This window comes from Heterodontus francisci, chromosome 14 (genome assembly GCF_036365525.1).
Source record: "Heterodontus francisci isolate sHetFra1 chromosome 14, sHetFra1.hap1, whole genome shotgun sequence".
NCBI lineage: Eukaryota > Metazoa > Chordata > Chondrichthyes > Heterodontiformes > Heterodontidae > Heterodontus > Heterodontus francisci.
In genome coordinates, this window is record NC_090384.1 from 79476824 (window position 1) to 79500010 (window position 23187).

The window sequence follows — 23187 nt, forward strand, 5'->3', positions numbered from 1 at the left end:
CTGTTCCTCCCTCAGCCATGTCTCTGTGATAGCAATAATATCATAATCCCACATGCTAATCAACACCCTCAATTCACCTATAATAAAAACAAGAAATGCTGGAAATACTCAGCAGGTCTGGCAGCATCTGTGGAGAGAGAAGCAGAGTTAATGTTTCAGGGTCACTGACCTGAAACATTAACTCTGCTTCTCTCTCCACAGATGCTGCCAGACCTGCTGAGTATTTCCAGCAATTTTTGTTTTTATTTCAGATTTCCAGCATCCGCAGTATTTTGCTTTTATTTTAGCCCTCAATTCATCTGCCTTACTAGTAAGACTCCTTGCATTGAAATAGATGCAATCCAGCCTTGTATTTTTCACTTGTGCCTTACCAGGTCTATATTTGCTCTGCCTTCCAGACAGACTCAGTTTCTGTTCTATATTACCCTCTACTGTACCGCCACTCTGTATCCCATCCCCCTGCCAAATTAGTTTAAACCACCCACCGCCACCCCCCCCCCACAACAGCACTAGCAAACCTCCCAGCAAGGATGCTTGTCCCATTCCGGTTCAGGTGCAACCCGTCCAATTTGTACAGGTCCCACCTTTGCCAGAAACAGCCCCAGTGATCCGGGAAACGAAAGCCCTCCCTCCTGCACCATCTCCTCAGCCACGCATTCATCTGCTCTATCCTCCTATTTCTAAACTCGCTAGCACTGGGAGCAATCCAGAGATTACAACCTTAGAGGTCCTGCTTTTTAATCTGCTACCTAGCTCCCTAAATTCTTGTTGCAGGACCTCCTCCTTTTTTCTACCGATGTCATTGGTACCAATGTGTACCATGACCTCTGGCTGCTCACCCTCCCCCTTCAGAGTGTCCTGCAGCCGCTCCATGTCATCCTTGACCCTAGCACCAGGGAGGCAACATACCATCCTGGTATGTGCTGTGCTGCCATTACCTGCGGTGTGACCGCCTCTCTAAACATGCTATCAACAACGTCCTCAGCATTGCGGATGCTCCACAGTGAATCCACCCTCAGCTCTAGCTCAGTAATGCGGGTCGTCAGTAGCTGCAGATGGATACACTTCCTGCACACATGGTTGTCAGGGACACTGGAAGCATCCCTGATTTCCCACATAGCGCAGGAGGAGTGTATCACGGGTGCGAGCTCTCCTGCCATGACTTACCTTTAAATTAATTAGTTACTCCCTTTAAAAAATACTAATTACACTAGCGGCCTTGCTCTACTCCAAACACTACCCAGCACAATCTAAAGTCCTTAACAAATTACACTAATTTAAAAAAAATAAAAAAACACACATTAGTACTACTCACCTTGAGGTTTTTTTTAAAAAAAAACTTTCCCCTTTTTTAAGCTATTTAAATGCACTAACAGCTGTTACTTAACCAACCAATCACCTTGCAGAATTCCCGTGATGCCACTGTAAGTTTTTTTTCCTCTTTCGAGTCTCAGCGCGTGCCCAGAGACACAGAGAGTGAGAGAGAGCCTGCTGCTGCTCCAGATCAGCTTCCTTGCAGGTCTGCCAGCCGCCACTCCACTCCGCTCCCAGGTAAGTGAATCCCACTCGATCCCCACAGCTCTGCAAGTTTATTTCCTTCAAGTGACCATCCAATTTCCTTTTGAAATCATTGATTGTCTCCACTTTCACCACCCTCGTGTTCAGCGAGTTCCAGATCATTACCACCCACTACATGGAAAAGCTCTTTCTCTTATTCCCCCTGCATCTCTTGCCCAAAACGTTCAAGCTGTGTCCCCTAGTCCTTATACCATTAGTTAATGGGAACAGTTTTTCATTGTCTAATTTATCCATGCCTTTCATAATCTTGTACCTCGATTAAAGCTCTCCTCAATCTCCTTTGCTCTAAGAACAACCCCAGCTTTTCCAACCTAACCCTGTAACTAAAATCCCCAATCTCTAGAACCATTCTGGTAAATCACCTCTGCACTCTCTCAAGGACCCTCACCTCCTTCCTAAAGTGTGGCGACTAGAACTGGACACAATTCTCCAGTTGTTCTCCGTGGAACAGAGAAGGTTGAGGGGAGATCTGATTGAAATGTACAAAATTTTGAGGTGCCTGGATAGAGTGGAGGTGAAGGGCCTATTTACCTTAGCAGAGAGGTCAGTGACTGGGGGTATAGATTTAAAATGACTGGTAGAAACATTAGAGGGAAGTTTAGGAAAATGTTTTTCACCCAGAGGGTGGTGAGGATCTGGAACTCACTGCCTGAAAGGGTAGTTGAGGCAGAAACCCTTAACTCATTCAAAAGAAGTCTGGATATGCACCTAAAGTGCCGTAATCTGCAGGGCTACAGACCAAATGCTGGAAAGTGGGATTAGAAAAGGTGGATCGTTTTTTGGCCGCACAGACACGATGGGCTAAGTGACCTCCTTCTGTGTCTTAAACTTTCTATGATTCTATGGGGCCTAACCACAGCTGTGGAGCTTTTGCCTTTTCAGGACAGGTACTATTTTTGTCTTATACCAAACTCTTCCGCAAATTTCCCACTGTTTATCTGTAGATTTTCCCATTAACGGCTCAGCCCAGTTTACTGTGGTCAATTTATTTCTCGTGAAAAGTTACCCGACCCATGTGAAACTTTCACACCCCGTTTATAACTCTTGATAATGAGGACAAAAGTAAATATATACTTACCTAAGATACTTTTGTCCTTTTTACCAATGAACTTTAACCATACAAGACGTTTTATAGACAGCAGATAGTGCGTGTTCTACTTTTTACCACTCCCCTCTTCAATTTTTCACATCTTTCTGATGGGAACCAGAAGTCCTTGCATACTTCACCAGGTAACCTTTTTTAATGTATAGCCCTAGGCAATGTTATTTAACTAGGGAGGGCATCACAGCTGAAACCAACCCTATCACCATCTGATGGCTACAGGATGGTTGAGTTAGTTACAGTACTAGAATTTCTTTACATTTCAACAATCTACCTTGACCATAAGACAAGTAACCTGGTGTTCAGTACATCTGTATTGACACTATATTTAGAAGCATCTTGAATTGAACCTGATTGAGATGCATCATCACTTGATTCTAGATTCAGACTGTGAGGACTCATCACAGTAAGACTCTTAACTTACAGTCACGAAAAGACTATTACCTTATTTTCCAGGCTACAGCTGATCCAAGATTTCTGGCACATCAGTTACTGTGGGCGAGATTTTACAAGCACTTTGGAGACGTGGGAGGCTGCTGGGAGGCAGATGGCTGGTAATATAGCGGGGGAATGCATTGGGAGGGGAGTCCGATGTCTTCCCACCACCAAGGCATATTACCAGCGGCGGGAACCTCAGCAGTACAGCTGCCCACCAGCCAATTGAGGGAATTAATTGCCCAATTAAGGATCACCACCCCCTCCCCCGTTGGCATTTTACCAGCTTTGGGAAGGGCTGCCGCCACTTGGGGAGGCCGCGAGCAGTGGCGCTGCTGACGCTGCTGAGCTGCCAGCCTTCTCTTTGGGCTGGCAGCTCTAGGAGATGGGCCGCTGCCACGCCAAGGTCCCGCAATGCACCGGCACAGGATCAGCTCTCGCCTTCGGTCCCGGCAAAAATTCAGTCCTGTGCTTTTTTATAAATTGAAAAGTCTGAGTATTATACTCCGGCTGCAGTAGACTGACAGAAATAGCTTCTACCTTTTGCTCTTAACAATGTAAGTGACATCACTGCTAAGGAATAGAACAAGGTGCACATATGCTCCCTTAACTCATTTACTTTAGCCTAATATTCCCCCACCTCCACCCCACTGTATCAGTACAGTCTTTCAAGTTCCCGAACAAGCCAACCTGAAGGGTCCACTGAGTTAGACTGCTACATAATCTTTAATTTGGGCAATTTTTGTTATGCATTTGCACCCCCAATAAGAACTGGGCTGAAACAACCAAAATCAGTGAAATAAAAGTGGCAGAAATAGACAATTTTCATCCCATCAATCCCATTTGGGCTCAAACCGAGATTTTAATCGTGAAAAGATGGTGCACTGACCTACTATGATACCCTCAACACATAGGCAGATTCTTCAAACATTTTAATAAAGGAAAACTGAAAGTACAAAACAGAAAATGATGGAAATACTCAGCAGGTTAGGCAGGACCTGAAACTGAAGGCAGCTATTCTATAATGCAACATAATATCAATAGCAGCAAACAAAGATGGGGAGTTAATTTTCAGAAGAATCAGTTTCTTCAGTTGAGCCATCACTCTCAACGTCCACTTTCTTGCGTTGAGCGAGAGTCTTGCGATGACTGACTTTTCTGGTTGGTTCCTTCGCTGTGAGTGTAGCAGTACTGGAGGTTAGATTACTGAGTATGTGTTCAATTCTACCAACAGACATAAACATAGAGATTAAACATTTGCAATAAAATGTCAGTCATATCCTGTTAAAGGTATTTTCATTGATCTCTGTTTCTACACAGGACTAAACTATGTTATGAACTAAACAAAACCATGAAAAGTTGAAGGAGTAGTTTGACACCAAACTTGGATCATAAGATTAGATAATTAAATCTCTTTCATAGAAAATGATTAAAATCCAGCAATTTTTGGGATTTAAAAAAAGCACAAACTCCATGTTATACTGTTCTCTTGTAGATTTAACAAAGTGAACAACAGATACCGAAATCACTATCAGATTTCTCCTGGAGGTTTCAATATGCAGGCAATTACAGGCAACTGTAATTGCAACTGTAACATTTTCTTCCCAAGTTTTATATTTCATTTTTTTAAACCATCTGTGGTAAAGAATATGAAAATCTGTTAAACTGATTCTTATTATCATTTAGGCATATTCCAGACGCAGAATGACATTGATATTAGGATGTAGTTCAGGGAAAGGAGACGAATTAAAATGAGGGCTGCAGTGCCACTGTGTTCCTGCTGGTGGGAGTAGTAACCACACTACCAGCAGCAAAAGCATAATAAAGCTGCAGATTTTTGTGAAAATTAAACCAAATTAATGGACAAAAAGTAATATTTAAAAACATGAAACTTAGCTAGCACTAAAAATAAAGGTGGTTGTAGTATACTTGTTTCTTCAAAGAATACACCCAAAAATTCTCACTTGAACTTGTAATATTTCTGTGCTCATCTAGACAATGAATGAATATCAGTATCAAGCACTCCCAGGTTAGATATGATGTAGTCACTTGCACAGCAAAGTTCCTAGTACTCTGCAGCAACAATATGGCCTTATCCCAGCCTCTCAAAAGTGAACCTACAGCTAATCCGATTGAGCGGAATGTGAACCGAAATCCCAGAACTGTAAAGGGAATCATTGTGCTACTGACTACTTCAAATTTAACTTCAAATCATGAAACAATCATGTATTTTTAGCATATCTTACACAAAAGAAAAAGGGTCTGTGCATTGTCCAGAGTGAAATCATAGCCTAAAGTTACCACTTTAGGTGAAATTGGTAAATTGGGTGCAAATTGCACTAGTTTTACGAATTTTTTTTGCATACATTTCTCTTCAAAGTTATTTGCATATTTCTGAATGTGAAATCTTCCATGAGCCAGTGCAATTAGGCAGTGTTTTGAATGTAATTCTTCTCAAGGGAAATTTTGCCTTAAAAAATATACCTTAACATAATTAAGAATGGTAACCTGGTGCAATTTTATTAAAGCAGCTGAAAATGGGTTCATCACAAAAAATAGGCATTTTCAGTCAGAGGAGGTAATTTTAACCCTCAAAAGCAAGATGGTGGGGGTGGGGGGGGGGGGGGGCGGCGGGGTGCACGGGTGGTGGGAGAGGTTTGGGCAATGGGAAGTTACAATTTAAATGCTGGTTAAGACACCAGAAGAACTTCCCTGCTCTTTTTCAAATGGTGCCATAAGATCATTCACATTCGCCTGAGAGGGCAAATGGGGCCTCAATTTAACATCTCATCTGAACTATGGCATCACTAACAGTACAGTAGTCCTCTGACATGACAACTCAATGATGGGGGAGCCCAGCACATCAGTGCGAAAGATAAGGCTGAAGCATTTGCAACAATCTTCAACCAGAAGTGCCGAGTGGATAATCCATCTTTGCCTCCTCCTGAAGTCCCCAGCATCACAGATGCCAGTTTTCAGCCAATTCAATTCACTACACGTGATATCAAGAAACAACTGAAGGCACTGGATACTGCAAAGGCTATGGGCCCTAACAACATTCCAGCACTGGTACTGAAGACCTGTGCTCCAGAACTTGCCGCGCCCCTAGCCAAGCTGTTCCAGTACAGCTATAGCACTGCCATCTACCCAACAATGTGGAAAATTGCCCAGGTATATCCTGTACACAAAAAGAGGCACAAATCCAACCCAGCCAATTACTACCCCATCAGTCTACTTTCAATCATCAGTAAAGTGATGGAAGGTGTTGGTGACAGTGCTATCAAGCGTCCCATGCCGAGCAATAACCTGCTCAGTGACGCTGAGTTTGGGTTCCACCAGGGCCACTCAGCTCCTGACCTCATTACAGCCTTTGTTCAAACATGGACAAAAGAGCTGAACTCAAGAGTTGAGGTGAGAGTGACTGCCGTTGACATCAAGGCAGCATTTGACCGAGTATGGCATCAAGGAGCCCTAGCAAAGCTGCAGTCAATGGGAATCAGGAGGAAAACTCTCCATTGGTTGGAGTCATACCTAGCACAAAGGAAGATGGTTGTGGTTGTTGGAGGTCAATCATCTCAGCTCCAGGACATCACTGCAGGAGTTCCTCAGGGTAGTGTCCCAGGCCCAACCATCTTTAGCTGCTTCATCAATGACCTTCCTTCAGTCACAAGGTCAGAAGTGGGGATGTTCGCTGATGTTCAGCACCATTCACAACTCCTCAGATACTGAAGCAGTCCGTGCAGAAATGCAGCAAGACCTGGACAATATCCAGGCTTGGACTGAGAAGTCACAAGTAACATTCGCGCCACACAAGTGCCAGGCAATGAGCATCTCCAACAAGAGAGAATCTAACCATCTCCCCTTGACATTCAATGGCATTACAATCGCTGAATTCCCCACTATCAACATCCTGTGGATTACCATTGACCAGAAATTGAACTGGAGTAGCCATATAAATACCATGGCTACAAGAGGAGGGCAGAGGCTAGGACACTTGCGGTGAATAACTCACCTCCTGATTCTCCAAAGCTTGTCCACCGTCTACAAGGCACAAGTCAGGAGTGTGATGGAATACTTTCCACTTGCCTGGATGGGTGCAACTCCAACAACACTCAAGAAGCTTGACACCATTCAGGACAAAGCAGCCCGCTTGATTGGCACTCCAGCCACAAACATTCACTCCCTCCACCCCCAACGCACAGTGGCAGCAGTGTGTACCATCTGCAAGATGCACAGCAGCAACGCACCAAGGCTATTCAGACAGCACCTTCCAAACCTGTGACCTCTACCACCCAGAAGGACAAGGGCAGCAGCTGCAAGGGACCACCACCACCTGCAAGTTCCCCTCCAAGTCACACACCATCCTGACTTGGAACTATATCGCCGTTCCTTCAGTGCAGCTGGGACAAAATCCTGGAACTCCCTTCCTAACAGCACTGTGGGTATACCTACCTCACATAGACAGCAGCCGTTCAAGAATGCAACTCACCACCACCTTCTCAAGGGTAATTAGGGATGGGCAACAAATGCTGGCCTAGCCTGCGATACCCACATCCCATGAATGAATAAAAAAACTAGATTATATACTCAACTAGATTCCTGGAGTGGGGCTTGAACTCATGACCTTCTAACACAAAGGGGAGAGAGCTACAACTTAGCCAAGACTAAGATCTAGCAATATTTTCAGCATGAACAACAAAGTTCCATCTATGTAGAGCACAACTCTACATTTCTAAATGAATTTAAGGGCATTTAAGTGGTCATTGGATAGACATATGGATGAAAATGGAATAGTGTAGGTCAGATGGTTTCACAGGTCGGCGCAACATCGAGGGCCGAAGGGCCTGTACTGCGCTGTAATGTTCTAAGTCTAATTTTTGCTTATTTGCTTAAAAATAAGTCAGTTCTTGATAGGCTTTGAAATTTTGCATGTGTGGAGTTGAGGTAAATGAATGATTGTTGATTGACTTGCTAGAAGAACTAAAAGTTTATTTCAAGATAGTCAAATTTAAAAAGCTGCACGAGATACTTCAAACATAACCATGCTAAAATAGTATCAAAAAGTAAAATTTGGGAAGCGGGGGTGGAGATCTTAGAACCTGCAGGCCTGCAGCACACAACTTACTGCGCCTAATGGTACAAGCACCAAATCCAAGACAATAGATTGGCCCAGCACTCACTGAATGCAAAGTAATTAGATGAACCTGGAAAACATGGTCAACTTGGGCATGTGTGAAAGGTGTACCACTAAATTTATATTGGGTCAGGGGTGAGGAAGAAAATCGATCCTGGTATGTATGCTTCCTGGAAAATCACATTCCAAGGTGAAAAGGAACTCAGTGTTAATCAGCCAGAAAGCTAGAATTATAAAATTGCAAGCATTTAGTATGCAGTTATTCTTTCACGTACACTTTCTCCAGCTCTCGGTCCATGTCCGAATCTATGAGAAGTTCTGCCTTACTGGGCAAAATTCCTGTAAACAAAAAAAGCATAATTTTAGATACTATGATCTCAAAAAATTCTAAAGTTAGGAAAGACTAAAATCATTATAAATGTTTTTAAAAAATTTTTCTTTACAATAAATGAAAAAAATTGTATTAATACATTTGTAGCAAATACCAATTAACAGATCTGTCTGTCAACAATATTACACTGAAATTAAATCTCTGACAAAAACAGCTTTAAGGAGAAGTAGGATTTTAATTCCACGTGCAGTGCAGCCTCCTGTTTCCTGAATCACTGTTCAAATAATCCACCCTAAAACAGCATTACAGACTAAAAGCATCTTAGCAGACTAAGGGTGCTATCTGGTTGCACACGAACATATGATTTAGGAGCAGAAGTAGGCCATTCGGCCCCTCTAGCCTGCTCAGCCATTCAATAAGGTCATGACTGAGCTGTGTGTCCCGAATTTCACACTCCCATCTACCCCTGATAAACTTTGATTCCCTTGCCTAACAAGAATCTATCTACCCCTGCCTTAAAATTATTCAATATCCCCGCTTCCACCTTCTGAGGCAGAGAGTTCCAAAGTTGCACAAACATCTGAGACAAAAAAATTCTCCTCAACTCTGTCCTAAAAGGGCAACCCCTAATTTTAAAACAGTGCCCCCCAGTTCTGGACTCACCCACAAGAGGAAACATCCTTTCCACATCCAACTTGTCAAGACCATTCAGGATCTTATATACTTCAATCAAGTCTCCCCTCACTCTTCCAAACTCCAGTGAAAACAAGCCCAGTCTGTCCAACCTTTCCTCATAAGACAACCCACTCATTCCACGTATCAATCTGGTAAACCTCCTCTGAACCGCCTCCAATGCATTCACATCCTTCCTTAAATAAACAGACCAAAACTGCACACAATATTCGAGATATGATCTCACCAATGCCCTGTATAACTGAAGCATAACAACCTTACTTTTATTTTCTATTCTGCTTGTAATAAAGGATAGCATTCCATTAGCCTTCTTTATTACTTGATGTACCCGTATGCTAACTTTTTGTGACTCATGCACTAGAACACCTCCTTCTGAACCTCCGAGTTCTGCAGTCGTTCTCCATTTAAGTAATATTCTGCTTTTTATTCTTCCTGCCAAAGTGAACAACTTCACATTTTTCCACATTATACTCCATCTGCCAGATTTTTGCCCACTCACTCAACCTATCTATATCGGTCTGTAAGCTCCTTATGTTCTCTTCACAACATACTTTCCTACCTATCTTTGTGTCATCTACAAATTTAGCTACCATGCCACCGTTCCCCTCATCTAAGTCATTGATATAAATTGTAGAAAGTTGAGACCCGAGCATAGACCCCTGCAGGACTCCACTCATCACATCCTGCCAATCAGAAAAGGACCCATTTATGCATACTCTCTGTTTTCTGCCAGCCAGCCAATCTTCTATCCATGCTAATATGTTACCCACTACACCATGAGCTTCTACTTTGTGCAATAACCTTTTATGCGGCACCTTGTCAAATGCCTTCTGGAAATCCAAGTAAGGTACGTCAATGGGCTCCCCTTTATCCACGGCACATGTTACTCATTCAAAAAACTCCAATAAATTGGTTAAACATGATTTCCCTTTCATAAAACCATGCTGACTATTCCCAATTTCCTTGGGTTTTTCTAAGTTCCCAGCTATAGCCTTCTTAATGATTGATTCTAACACCTTCCACATGACAGAGGTCAAGCTAACTGGCCTATAGTTACCTGTTTTCTGCCTCCCCCCTTTCTTGAATAGAGGGGTTAATCATGCAGACCCCACCTGCCAAGAATGACGCATATTAATTTTGTCATATGGAACATTGATTTTAAACTGTTGCTGGAGCGGGGAAATATCTTGTTAAACAGATCAGCCTTGGCTGGAAAAAACATTTGCATACTAACAGATAGTGCCTGGAGAGACAATAGGACTATTCCCTGCTCCAATTTAACTCACAATGGACTTTGAGTGTAAAAAGAGAAATTCTAGGGTCGGCTAAGACAAGAGAATCCACAGACATGGTCAGACCAGCTGCTCACATGACTAACCTGCTTGGCAACCTGGGTTTTTCTGATTTGTACAAAGAGCATGAACTGAAAAAGACTGTTTGCTCCTGGAGTGAAAAGATCTCTCCTGTCTGCTCCCTTCTCTTTCTCACAAGCCTCTTGACCCATTGAGGACACATGAACTTCAAGAGAGAAAAGTCTCCTACATTGAACAAGGTTTTTTTTTTATTCATTCATGGGATGTGGGCGATGCTGGCCAGGCCAGCATTTATTGCCCATCCCTAAATGCCCTTGAGAAGGTGGTGGTGAGCTGCCTTCTTGAACCGCTGCAGTCCATTTGGGGTAGGTACACCCACAGTGCTGTTAGGAAGGGAGTTCCAGGATTTTGTCCCAGCGACAGTGAAGGAATAGTTCCAAGTCAGGATGGTTTGTGACTTGGAGGGGAACTTGCAGGTGGTGGTGTTCCCATGCATCTGCTGCCCTTGTCCTTCTAGTTGGTAGAGGTCGCAGGTTTGGAAGGTGCTGTCTGAGTAGCCTTGGTGCATTGCTGCAGTGCATCTTGTAGATGGTGCACACTGTTGCCACTGTGCGTCGGTGGTGGAGGGAGTGAATGTTTGTGGATGGGGTGCCAATCAAGTGGGCTGCGTTGTCCTGGATTGTGTCGAGCTTCTTGAGTGTTGTTGGAGCTGCACCCATCCAGGCAAGTGGAGAGTATTCCATCACACTCCTGACTTGTGCCTTGTAGATGGTGGACAGACTTTGGGGAGTCAGGAGGTGAGTTACTCGCCTCAGATTCCTAGCATCTGACCTGCTCTTGTAGCCACGGTATTTATATGGCTACTCCAGTTCAGTTTCTGGTCAATGGTAGCCCCTAGGATGTTGATAGTGGGGGATTCAGCAATGGTAGTGCCATTGAATGTCAAGGGGAGATGGTTAGATTCTCTCTTGTTGGAGATGCTCATTGCCTGGCACTTGTGTGAAGCGAATGTTACTTGCCACTTATCAGAAAAAGCCTGTATATTGTCCAGGTCTTGCTGCATTTCTACACGGACTGCTTCAGTACCTGAGGAGTCACGAATGGTGCTGAACATTGTGCAATCATCAGCGAACATCCCCACTTCTGACCTTATGATTGAAGGAAGGTAATTGATGAAGCAGCTGAAGATGGTTGGGCCCAGAACACTACCCTGAGGAACTCCTGCAGTGATGTCCTGGAGCTCAGATGATTGACCTCCAACAACCACAACCATCTTCCTTTACGCTTGGTATGACTCCAGCCAGCGGAGGGTTTTCCCCTTGATTCCCATTGACCTCAGTTTTGCGAGGGCTCCTTGATGCCATACTCGGTCAAATGCTGCCTTGATGTCAAGGGCAGTCACTCTCACCTCACCTCTTGAGTTCAGCTCTTTTGTCCATGTTTGAACCAAGGCTGTAATGAAGTCAGGAGCTGAGTGGCCTTGGCGGAACCCAAACTGAGCATCACTGAGCAGGTTATTGCTAAGCAAGTGCCACTTGATGGCACTGTTGATGACACCTTCCATCACTTTATTGATGATTGAGAGTAGGCTGATGGGGCGGTAATTGGCCGGGTTGGACCTGTCCTGCTTTTTGTGTACAGGACATACCTGGGCAATCTTCCACATTACAGGGTAGATGCCAGTGTTGTAGCTGTACTGGAACAGCTTGGCTAGGGGCGCGGCAAGTTCTGGAGCACAGGTCTTCAGTACTAATGCCGGAATATTGTCAGAGCCCATAGCTTTTGCAGTATCCAGTGCCTTCAGTCGTTTCTTGATATCATGCGGAGTGAATCGAATTGGCTGAAGTCTGGCATCTGTGATGCTGGGGACTTCAGGAGGAAGCCGAGATGGATCATCAACTCGGCATTTCTAGCTGAAGATTGTTGCAAATGCTTCAGCCTTATCTTTCGCACTGATGTGCTGGGCTCCCCCATCATTGAAGATGGGGATATTTGTGGAGCCACCTCCTCCAGTTAGTTGTTTAATTGTCCACCACCATTCGCGGCTGGATGTGGCAGGACTGCAGAGCTTCGATCTGATCCGTTGGTTATGGGATCGCTTAGCTCTGTCTATCGCATGCTGCTTACGCAGTTTGGCATGCAAGTAGTCCTGGGTTGTAGCTTCACCAGGTTGACACCTCATTCTGAGGTATGCCTGGTGCTGCTCCTGGCATGCCCTCCTGCACTCTTCATTGAACAAGGGTTGGTCTCCTGGCTTGATGGTAATGGGGTAGTGGGGGATATGCCAGGCCATGAGGTTACAGATTGTGTTTGAGTACAATTCTGCTGCTGCTGATGGCCCACAGCGCCTCATGGATGCCCAGTTTTGCATTGCTAGATCTGTTTGAAATCTATCCCATTTAGCGCAGTGATAGTGCCACACAACACGACGGACAGTATCCTCAATGTGAAGGCGGGACTTCGTCTCCACAAGGACTGTGCGGTGGTCACTCCTACCAATACAGTCATGGACAGAAGCATCTGCAGCAGGCAGATTGGTGAGGATGAGGTCAAGTATATTTTTCCCTCTTGTTGGTTCCCCCACCGCCTGCCGCAGACCCAGTCTAGCAGCTATGTCCTTTAGGACTCGGCCAGCTCGGTCAGTAGTGGTGCTACCGAGCCACTCTTGGTGATGGATATTGAAGTCCCCCACCCAGAGTACATTTTGTGCCCTTGCCACCCTCAGTGCTTCCTCCAAGTGGTGTTCAACATGGAGGAGTACTGAGTCATCAGCTGAGGGAGGGTGGTAGGTGGTAATCAATAGGAGGTTACCTTGCCCATGTTTGACCTGATGCCATGAGACTTCATGGGGTCCGGAGTCAATGTTGAGGACTTCCAGGGCAACTCCCTCCCTACTGTATACCACTGTGCCACCACCTCTGCTGGGTCTGTCCTGCCGGTGGGACAGGACATACCTGGGGATGGTGATGGCAGTGTCTGGGACATTATCTGTAAGGTATGATTCCGTGAAAATGACTATGTCAGGCTGTTGCTTGACTAGTCTGTCGGACAGTTCTCTCAACTTTGGCACAAGCCCCCAGATGTTAGTAAGGAGGACTTTGCAGGGTTGACAGGGCTGGGTTTGCCGTTGTCGTTTCCGGTGTCTAGGTCGATGCCGGGTGGTCCGTCCGGTTTCATTCCTTTTTATTGACTTAGTAGCGGTTAGGTACAACTGAGTGGCTTGCTAGGCCATTTCAGAGGGCATGTAAGAGTTAACCACATTGCTGTGGGTCTGGAGTCACATGTAGGCCAGACCAGGTAAGGACAGCAGATTTCCTTCCCTAAAGGACATTAGTGAACCAGATGGGTTTTTACAACAGTCGACAATGGTTTCATGGCCATCATTAGACTAGCTTTTAATTCCAGATTTATTAATTAAATTCAAATTCCACCTTCTGCTGTGATGGGATTCGAACCCATGTCCCCAGAGAAATACCCTGGGTCTATGGGTTACTAGTCCAGTGATAATACCACTATGCCACCGCCTACCCCGTTTAAGAAGAATACTGGGCCCCAACGAAAAGCAAGACCTACCTACAATCAAGGACTTTTACAGCGAGCTTGAAGAACAGTAACTAAAACAATCTTCAGATGTTGCCTCAAGCTTTTGCACTTTATTTCTTCTGCTCTTTTCTGTCTCTATCTGCATATGTGTATCGCGTTTGCATGATAGCGTGGGCAAGTTGCGTAACCGTAGGAGTTAACCGAATTAGAGTTTAAGTTTAATAAAGCACAAACTTTATTCTTTAAATGTAAGACAACCTGTTTGGCTAGTTTCTTTGCATTATATTTAAAATTAGTGAACAAGGATTCACTAAGGGGGAGCTATAAAAAAACGGTGTGTTTAAAATAAAACCCTGTTCTGGTAAGATCAGGTGAAGGCTGAGAGGGAACGTTAGACCCCTTTCTCACCGGGTCGTAACAGGTTATATTTGCTACTTTCCAGTCTGATGGAACCTTTCCAGAAATCTAGTGAATTTTGAAAAATTAACACCAACACATCTACTACATCATTAGCCACTTCTTTAAGATCTAGGATGAATTGTCAGCCCGCAGCTCCATCAGTTTGGTCAGTACCGCTTCCCTGGTGATTGTAATTTCACCAAGTTCCTCTCTTCCTTCCACCTCCTGATTTACAGCTATTACTGGAATGCTTTTTGTATCCTCTATAGTGAAGACAGAAGCAAAATATTTGTTCATTTCATTTGCGATTTCGTTATTATCTACTATTAACTCCCCATTCTCATTCTTTAGAGGACCAATACTCACTTTGCTTGCTCATTTCCTTTTTAAATACCTGTAGAAACTCTTGCTGTCCGTTTTTCCATTTCTAGCAAGCTTTTAATTTCTTTCTCCTGATTAGGCTTTTAGACATTCTTTGCCTTTTTTTTATATTCTGACCAATCATCTGACCTGCCACTCACCTTTGCGCAATTATATGCCTTTTCCTTAAGTTTGATGCTTTCCTTAACTTCTTAGTTAACCATGGATGGTGGGTCCTCCCCTTAGAATTTTTCTTTGTAGTACGAATATACTTATCCGGAGTATTCTGATATATCCCCTTTAATACCTGCCACTGCTTCTCTACTGATCTATCTCCTAGCCTAGTAAGACAATTCACTTCAGCTAGCTCAGCTTTCATGCCCATATAGTTGCCCCTATTTAAGTTTAAAATACTAGTCTTAGACTCACTCTTCCCTCTTTCAAATTGGATGTAAAATTCAATCATATTGTGGTCGCTGCTACCTAGAGGTGTCTTTACTCTGAAGTCATTAATTAATCCTGTCACATTGCACAATATCAAGTCTAATATAACCTGCTCTCTGGTTGGTTCCAGAACGTGCTTCTCTAAGAAACTATCTCAAAAGCATTCTATGAACGCCTCATCCAGGCTACTGTTACCAATCTGATTTTTCCATTTTATATGTAGGGTAAACTCACCCATGATTACTGCCGTCCCTTTCTCCCAAGCACCTAATATATATTCTTGTATACTTGGTCCTACGTTATGGTTACTGTTAGGGGGCCTGTAGACCATTCCCACGAGTGACTTCTTTCCCCTACTATTCCTCACCTCCACCCAAACCGATTCTACATCCTGATCTCCTGAACCAAGGTCATCTCTAACTATTGCACCAATGCCATCCTTGATTAACAGTGCTACCCGTCCACCTTTACCTAGCTTCCTATTCTTCTTGAACGCCATATACCCCTCAATATTCAGGACCCAATCCCTGTCGTCCTGCAGCCAGGTCTCCGTAATGGCTATCAGATCATATTTATTTACTTCAATGTGCACGATCAGTTCGTCTACTTTGTTATGGTTATAAACAATTGTTCTCATTTGGTTACAATAAAAAGATCCTATGCAAAGTCATACCTAAACAACATAATTTTAGTCAAATTTATACTGAATGCTGTATTAAGCATTAGTGTAAAATATGATAGTCACTCATTTAAATTCATTTCATGGTTTTAAATTAAATAATTTAAGCAGAAAATGATTTTATTTTACTCCTTCTTCCTTGAAGACACTGATGGGTATGGTTCAGTTGATTTCCAAGCACCTTGGAGATGAATGATGGCAGGCTACTGTTGGGAGCCTTATAGCTGGCCCTGATCTATTCCTCATTTCATAACTCTTCATAACACGTGTGTGCAAATAGTTATCAACAGAAGCAAACATGGTTGATATTGCCCTACCAAAAGCACTTGTTTTGCTTCCTTGCATTGACTTGAGTTCTATTCTATTCTATTCTATTCTTAGGAAGGATATTATTGCCATAGAGGGAGTGCAACAAAGTTCACCTGACTTGTTCCTCGGATGGCGGGACTGTCCTATTAAGAGATATTGGGGAAACTGGGCCTGTATTCTCTAGAATTTCGAAGAATGAGAGATGATCTCATTGAATCCTACAAAATACTTAAAGGGATAGACAGGGTAGATGCAGCTAAGATGTTTCCCCTGGTTGGGGAGTCTAGAACCAAGGGACACAAATTCAAAACATGGGGGAAGCCACTTAGGACCGAGATGAGGAGAAATTTCTTTACTCAGAGGGTTGTGAATCTTTGGAATTCTCTACCCCAGAGGGCTGTGGAAACTCAGTCATTGAGTATGTTTAAAGCAGAGATTGACAGATTTCTAAATACCAATGACATGAAGCGATATGAGGATAGTGTGTGGAAAAAGGTATTGAAGTGGATGATCAGCCATGATCTTGATGAATGGCAGGGCAGGCTTGATGGGCTGAATGGCCGACTCCTGCTTCTATGTTCCTATGTTTCTATCACTAGATGGCATTGCAATCTTTCAAATGCATTATTCATCAGTTTTCAATCACCTTGCTGCGTGAGATATCTGTGGTGAAAGAAAAACTGACAGATCTTTGTGCAAGTGCCATTTCTGTAGGTTGTGGTAGAAAAGCTATCTAGAAATTCACAGCAGACAAAGTCACAGTCACCTGATCTTCTGAGAAACATAGTTTAATTAAATGGCAAACAAAAATAACAGAAAAACAAGATTAAGACTGAAACATACAAAGAAAAGGAAACAAAATGAGGGCAGAGTTTTAAGTCAGAAATTGTTGAACTCAGTGTTGAGTCCAGAAGGCTGTAAAGTGCCTAATCGAAAGATGAGGTGCTGTTCTTCCAGCTTGCATTGAGTTTCATTGGAACAATTCAGTAGGCTGAGGACAGAGAGGTCAGCAAGAGAGCAAGGTGGAGAATTAAACTGGCGGATCACCGGAAGCTCCAGGTCATGCTTGTAGACTGATCCGAGGTGTTCTGCAAAGCAGTCACCCAATCTGCGTTTGGTCTCCTCAAAGTACAGCAGAGCACATTGTGAGCAGCGAATACAGTATACTAAATTGAAAGAATTACAAGTAAGCCGCTGTTTCACCTGGAAGGATTATTTGGGGCTTTGGACTGTGAGGAGAGAGGAGGTAAAAGGGCAGCTATTGCATCTCCTGTGCTTGCATGGAAAAGGAGCGTGGGAAATACGTCAAACAGGGCCCTGTCAACCATGGTGGGGGGAAATTCTGGGTGGGCAAAAAAGGAAGACATATTGGAAGTGCTGGTGTAGAAGGTTGCATCATCAGAACAGACTCCGTGGAGCTGCCGCAATCATAAACACAGCACCTCATTAACATGGCTGGGGCAAACCGCACCCCCGATGATGTGGAGGGGGCGGGCTAGCCGACAACCGTCCGGCGTCACTGCGCAGGTGCCATTTTTAAAGGGCTTCCAGCCCTTCACTTACAGCAAAAGTTTTAAAGTGGCAGGATTTCCAATAAATTAAAATAAAGTTTTATTGACACTTGCAACTCCCTCTCCCACCCCCAATGAATAATCTGTTTATTATTTGTCCTCTGCCCCCCAAAAAAGTAAAGTTTCTGTCATGAACTTCCACCCACCCGCACCCCCCCATCTTTCTTTCCTTTAGCCTTAAAAAACCCCTTCCCACCATCCCCTCAACCAATCGCATTTGTTTTTGCCGCTCCCCCCCTCCACACTGAGAAACCTACCCCCTCCCCCCTCCCCACAGGTGGCACCCCTTGATTCCCCGGACGGGGATTCGAAGGCGCAGTAGTGCCGGCCGCTGGGATGAAGATCCCGACGGCACTTCTGGAGGCGATGGGTAAGTCATTAATGCACGTAAGTAAATTAATTTGAATATTTAATGATGGTCCTGTCGCTGAACGGCGGGAGGGCCACCACGAGGCCTCGCAGCCGCCATCAAGATCGGGATGGGCCCTGCCGGCGTCGAGGTCCATGGCGGGCCTCATCCGGGCTATCTTCATGCCCCCCCCCCCCCCACCCACCCACCCCTGCCACGGATCCCGATGTCGAGGCCCCTATAAAATTCATCCCATTGTGTTCAATTCTGGGCACTACACTTTAGAAAGGATGTCAAGGCCTTAGGGTGGGTGCACAAGAAATTTATTAGATTGGTATGAGAAATTAGGGATTTCAGTTATGTGGAAAGACTGAAGAAGCTGGGGTTGTTCTCCTTGGAGCAGAGAAGGCTAAGGGGTGATTTACGTGTTCAAATCATGAATGGTTTTGATAGAGCAAATAAGGAGAAACTGCTTCCATTGGCAGAAGGGTTGATTACCAGAAGACACAGATTTAAGATGATTGGCAAAAGAATCAGAGGCGATATGAGGAAACTTTTTTTTTACACTGCAAGTTGTCGTGTCCTGGAATGCCCTGCCTGAAAGGGTGGAGAAAGAAGATTCAATAATAACTTTCAAAAGGGAATTGCACATATACTTGAAGGGGAGAAATCTGCAGAGGTATGGAGAAAGAGCAGGGGAGTGGCACTAGTTAGAAAGCTGTATCAAAGAGCCAACACAGGCAGAGTCAGTTGAATGGCCTTCTTCTGTTCTGTAACATTTTATGATTCTATGAAATTACATTATTTAAGTAAATTCACAAATTATCAAACATTGTTAACATGTACTGAGAATATTGCAGACTGTCTTGTTAGCTAAAAATCTTTGTGTGTGCATGTGAGACAGAGATAACAGTGCAAGCTATATGTGACGACTTCAACGTTAGTCTACTACATACATTATTTTAAACCAGTAATGTATGAACAACATTTTTCTAATGTACACTTTTCAAGGCTTTTCTGTTAGATTTACATCCTGCCCATTGAATTGGATTTGCCAGTGATTTTATTTGAAAATTATATTAACTTCAAACTGATATAATATTTTATAAATTCCACTATTCAAAAATATATCTATAATAGTTTTAAAGTACTACTACATGCACTTCCTGTTAAAATTTCAATTATAAACTCCTCAATCCAATTTATAATGGAAACTTCTTCTTTGGCCTCCTTATCTCGAGAGACAATGGGTAAGCGCCTGGAGGTGGTCAGTGGTGTGTGGAGCAGCGCCTGGAGTGGCTATAAAGGCCAATTCTGGAGTGACAGGCTCTTCCACAGGTGCTGCAGAAAATTTTGTTTGTTGGGGCTGTTACACAGTTGGCTCATTCCATGACAATATAAGAGGCACAATTCAGCATAGCGGCGCCTCATCAGACCCCTTTCCTATCCGGAGTGGCGTGAAACAGGGCTGTGTTCTCGCACCTACACTGTTTGGGATCTTCTTCTCCCTGCTGCTCTCACATGCATTCAAGTCTTCAGACGAAGGAATTTTCCTCCACACAAGATCAGGTGGCAGGTCGTTCAACCTTGTCCGTCTAAGAGCGAAGACCAAAGTACGGAAAGTCCTCATCAGGGAATTCCTCTTTGCTGATGATGCTGCATTAACATCTCATACTGAAGAGTATCTGCAGAGACTCATCAACAGGATTCCGGCTGCCTGCACCGAATTTGGCCTAACCATCAGCCTCAAGAAAACGAGCATCATGGGACAGGACATCAGAAATGCTCCATCCATCAATATCAGCAACCACGCTCTGGAAGTGGTTCAAGAGTTCACCTACCTAGGCTCAACTATTATCAGTAACCTGTCTCTCATTGCAGAAATCGACAAGCGCATGGGAAAGGCTTCCACTGCTAGGTCCAGACTGGCCAAGAGAGTGTGGGAAAATGGCGCACTGACACGGAACACAAAAGTCCGAGTGTATCAAGCCTGTGTCCTCAGTACCTCGCTCTATGGCAGCGAGGCTTGGACAACATATGTCAGCCAAGAGCGACGTCTCAATTCATTCCATCTTCGCTGCCTCCGGAGAATCCTTGGCATCAGGTGGCAGGACTGTATCTCCAATACAGAAGTCCTCAAGGCAGCCAACATCCTCAGCATATACACCCTACTGAGCCAGTGGCGCTTGAGATGGCTTGGCCATGTGAGCCGCATGGAAGATGGTAGGATCCCCAAGGACGCATTGTACAGTGAGCTCGTCACTGGTATCAGACCCACCGGCCGTCCATGTCTCCGCTTTATAGACATCTGCAAATGCGACATGAATTCCTGTGACATTGATCACAAGTCGTGGGAGTCAGTTGCCAGCGATTGCCAGAGCTGGCGGGCAGCCATAAAGGCGGGGCTAAAGAGAGGTGAGTCGAAGGGACTGAGCAGTTGGCAGGAAAAAAGATAAAAGCGCAAGGGGAGAGCCAACTGTGTAACAGCCCCGACAAACAATTTTATCTGTAGCACCTGTGGAAGAGTCTGTCACTCGAGAATTGGCCTTTATAGCTACTCCAGGCGCTGCTTCACAAACCACTGATCACCTCCAGGCGCATACCCATTGCCTCTCGAGATAAGGAGGCCAAGAAGAAGAATATTAATCCCATTTTTCCCTCTCACATCCCCACCTTCCCTCAACTCTCCTACCACCTACCTACACTAGGGGTAATTTTTTACAATGGCCAATTTACCTATCACCCCACAAGTCTTTAGCATGTGGGAGGAAACCAGAGCAGCCAGAAGAAACCCACATCGTCACAGGGAGAACTTGCAAATTCTGCACAGGCAATACCCAGAACTGAACCCAGGTCGCTGGAGCTGTGAGGCTGTGGTGCTAGCCACTGCGCCACTGTGCCCCCCCATGACCCCTGTTTCCAAGCCAATTAATTACATGATTTCAAGGGTCACAACACCATCTTTATGCAAGAAAGTGGATACAGCTTCCACCTGTTTGACCTCTAATAATGATAAATATAAAAACTCTTTGAATAAAAAAATAAAAAAATTGTCCTCAATCTTGAGTTAGTAAATAACACATCTTCAACAGGTTTCTTAAATTGAGGTTCCTTACTCCAACTCACCAATCTTACAAAATAAGGATTTAGGGATGTGGAAGCCTTTATGTATATGATACATGTGGGGATCATATATGCCTAAATTGTTGCCTTGTGGCCATATCACATTGACACTCCTCTGTTAAACTAGCTTCTATCTGATGGACAGCTCTTAAGCTGTGTTGAAAGTAGGCCACCAAATGATTTTGCAAACACAAATTATGAAAGCATCCTTTGTAATGAATGAATTAGAAACACCATTCATTGCCCTACATTTTGGTTTTAAATTGCCAGTTTATCAGCTCAAGAAAAGATATATCTTTTTGGCTGTATTATGCAATACCATTTAAATAATTAAACCAAATTGTAATACTTGTATCATCTAAAGCTTCTTGTGGCTTCTTGCAATTGTTTCCATAACTACCCAGATGTCTCTTGTGGGTATGGATTCACCAGGCAGTTTGTCAATTTGAAGAAAAAAGTTATCTGGTTTAGCATAGCAGAAGAATCCAGTTAATACATTTTTGTGATAAATATCCTTATAAAGACCTGGATGTTGGTTAATAGACTGGCTTTTCAAAATGGGACTTTGAGATGAGGGTTTATAATCATAGCTTCATGCAAGCCTCCAATATGTGGTGAATTCTGCACTCTAATGGGTATGGTGACTATTGGGGCGGTTGGAGGATGTTGGGTGTGCAGGGCACTAAAGTTGAATAGTAGAAATATAAGGACAGATGAATATAGCCTTAGGGATCCGGGAGTATTTAGGGAAGAACCTTCGAATAGTTAAATGTTCATGATGCAGTCGGAGTCTGTGGTAATAGTGGGTTTTATAGGACAAATCAGCTTCCCATTGAAATCGATGGAAAGTAAAATCTGGCGGGGTACAAAATGGGCAGCCAACCCAATCCCAGTAGTTTTTGCACTACGGCGGCGGCGATCGGGGGGACGAGTGGCCGCGTGGTCCCGGCGGCGGCTCCCGCTCACTCGGCGGCTCTGCGCTGTTTCCGCGCGGGCCTTCCCCACCGCTCCGGCTCGGTTCCCGGGTCCCGATCCCAGTGACGGTGCATCATTGTGGGGGGGACGATGGTGGGAGCTGGTGAGGTGTTTTGTTGCCTGCACCCCCTCCCCCCCACCCCCCTCACACCCACTTCCCAGCTCCCCTCTCGCACCATCTTCCCCTCGCACCCCCTTCCCCTGCACCCCTCTCCCCTACCCCCTGCAGCCCCCTTCCCGGCTCCCCCTCGCACCAACTTCCCCTTGCACCATCTTCCCCTCGCACCCCCTTCCCCTGCACCCCTTCCCACCGCACCCACCCTCCTCGCACCCCCGCACCCCCGCACCCCCTTCCCCCCACCTCCTCACACCGGCATCCACCGACCCCACTGCCTTGTGGGCGTCTCGGGAGAGACCAAGGCTAAGGGAGTAAACCCTAACAGAAAATCTGGAGCGGAACCCCGAAGGCGGTCATGTGTCACCTTTGGCATGTTTCCGGCAGTTCCTGCAGCCATACAGGTGCCAAACGTCGTGCTCTGAACTCCTTTGGACCCCACCAGGAAGGCCGAGAGGGGGGTTTTGACGCTTGGGCAACTCACAACCTCCATACATCCGCCCAGGCATGTGCCATGGAGAGGTCACTCCATAGTCGCCTCACAGCGACCAAATCAACACGGAAGGCAGCAGTTACGGGTTATAAGTCCAGCTCAATTGGCATAGAGATTGGGCACCACGGGTTGCCTTTGTCGGTGGGAGAGGTCATTGCATCTCACTGGACAGCTACCGCCCGCCTCAAACCAGGCAGCCCCCGGTCAGTAAGGTTCAGTCCCGCTACAGTCCACCTGCTTC

General features: G+C 44.7%; 1 protein-coding gene across 1 annotated transcript in view; it reads right to left on the minus strand.

Moving 5' to 3' along the window:
- Positions 1-4032: 4032 nt before the first annotated feature.
- Positions 4033-23187, minus strand: part of cstpp1 (centriolar satellite-associated tubulin polyglutamylase complex regulator 1) — a 458657-nt gene continuing 439502 nt past the window's right edge. Inside the window, exons 8-9 of the mRNA XM_068046902.1 lie at positions 8525-8588; positions 4033-4339 (exon numbers count right to left, since the gene is read on the minus strand). Of these exons, the coding sequence (XP_067903003.1) occupies positions 4180-4339; positions 8525-8588 (224 nt within the window). The 3' untranslated portion in view covers positions 4033-4179. The remainder of the gene's footprint in view (positions 4340-8524; positions 8589-23187) is intronic.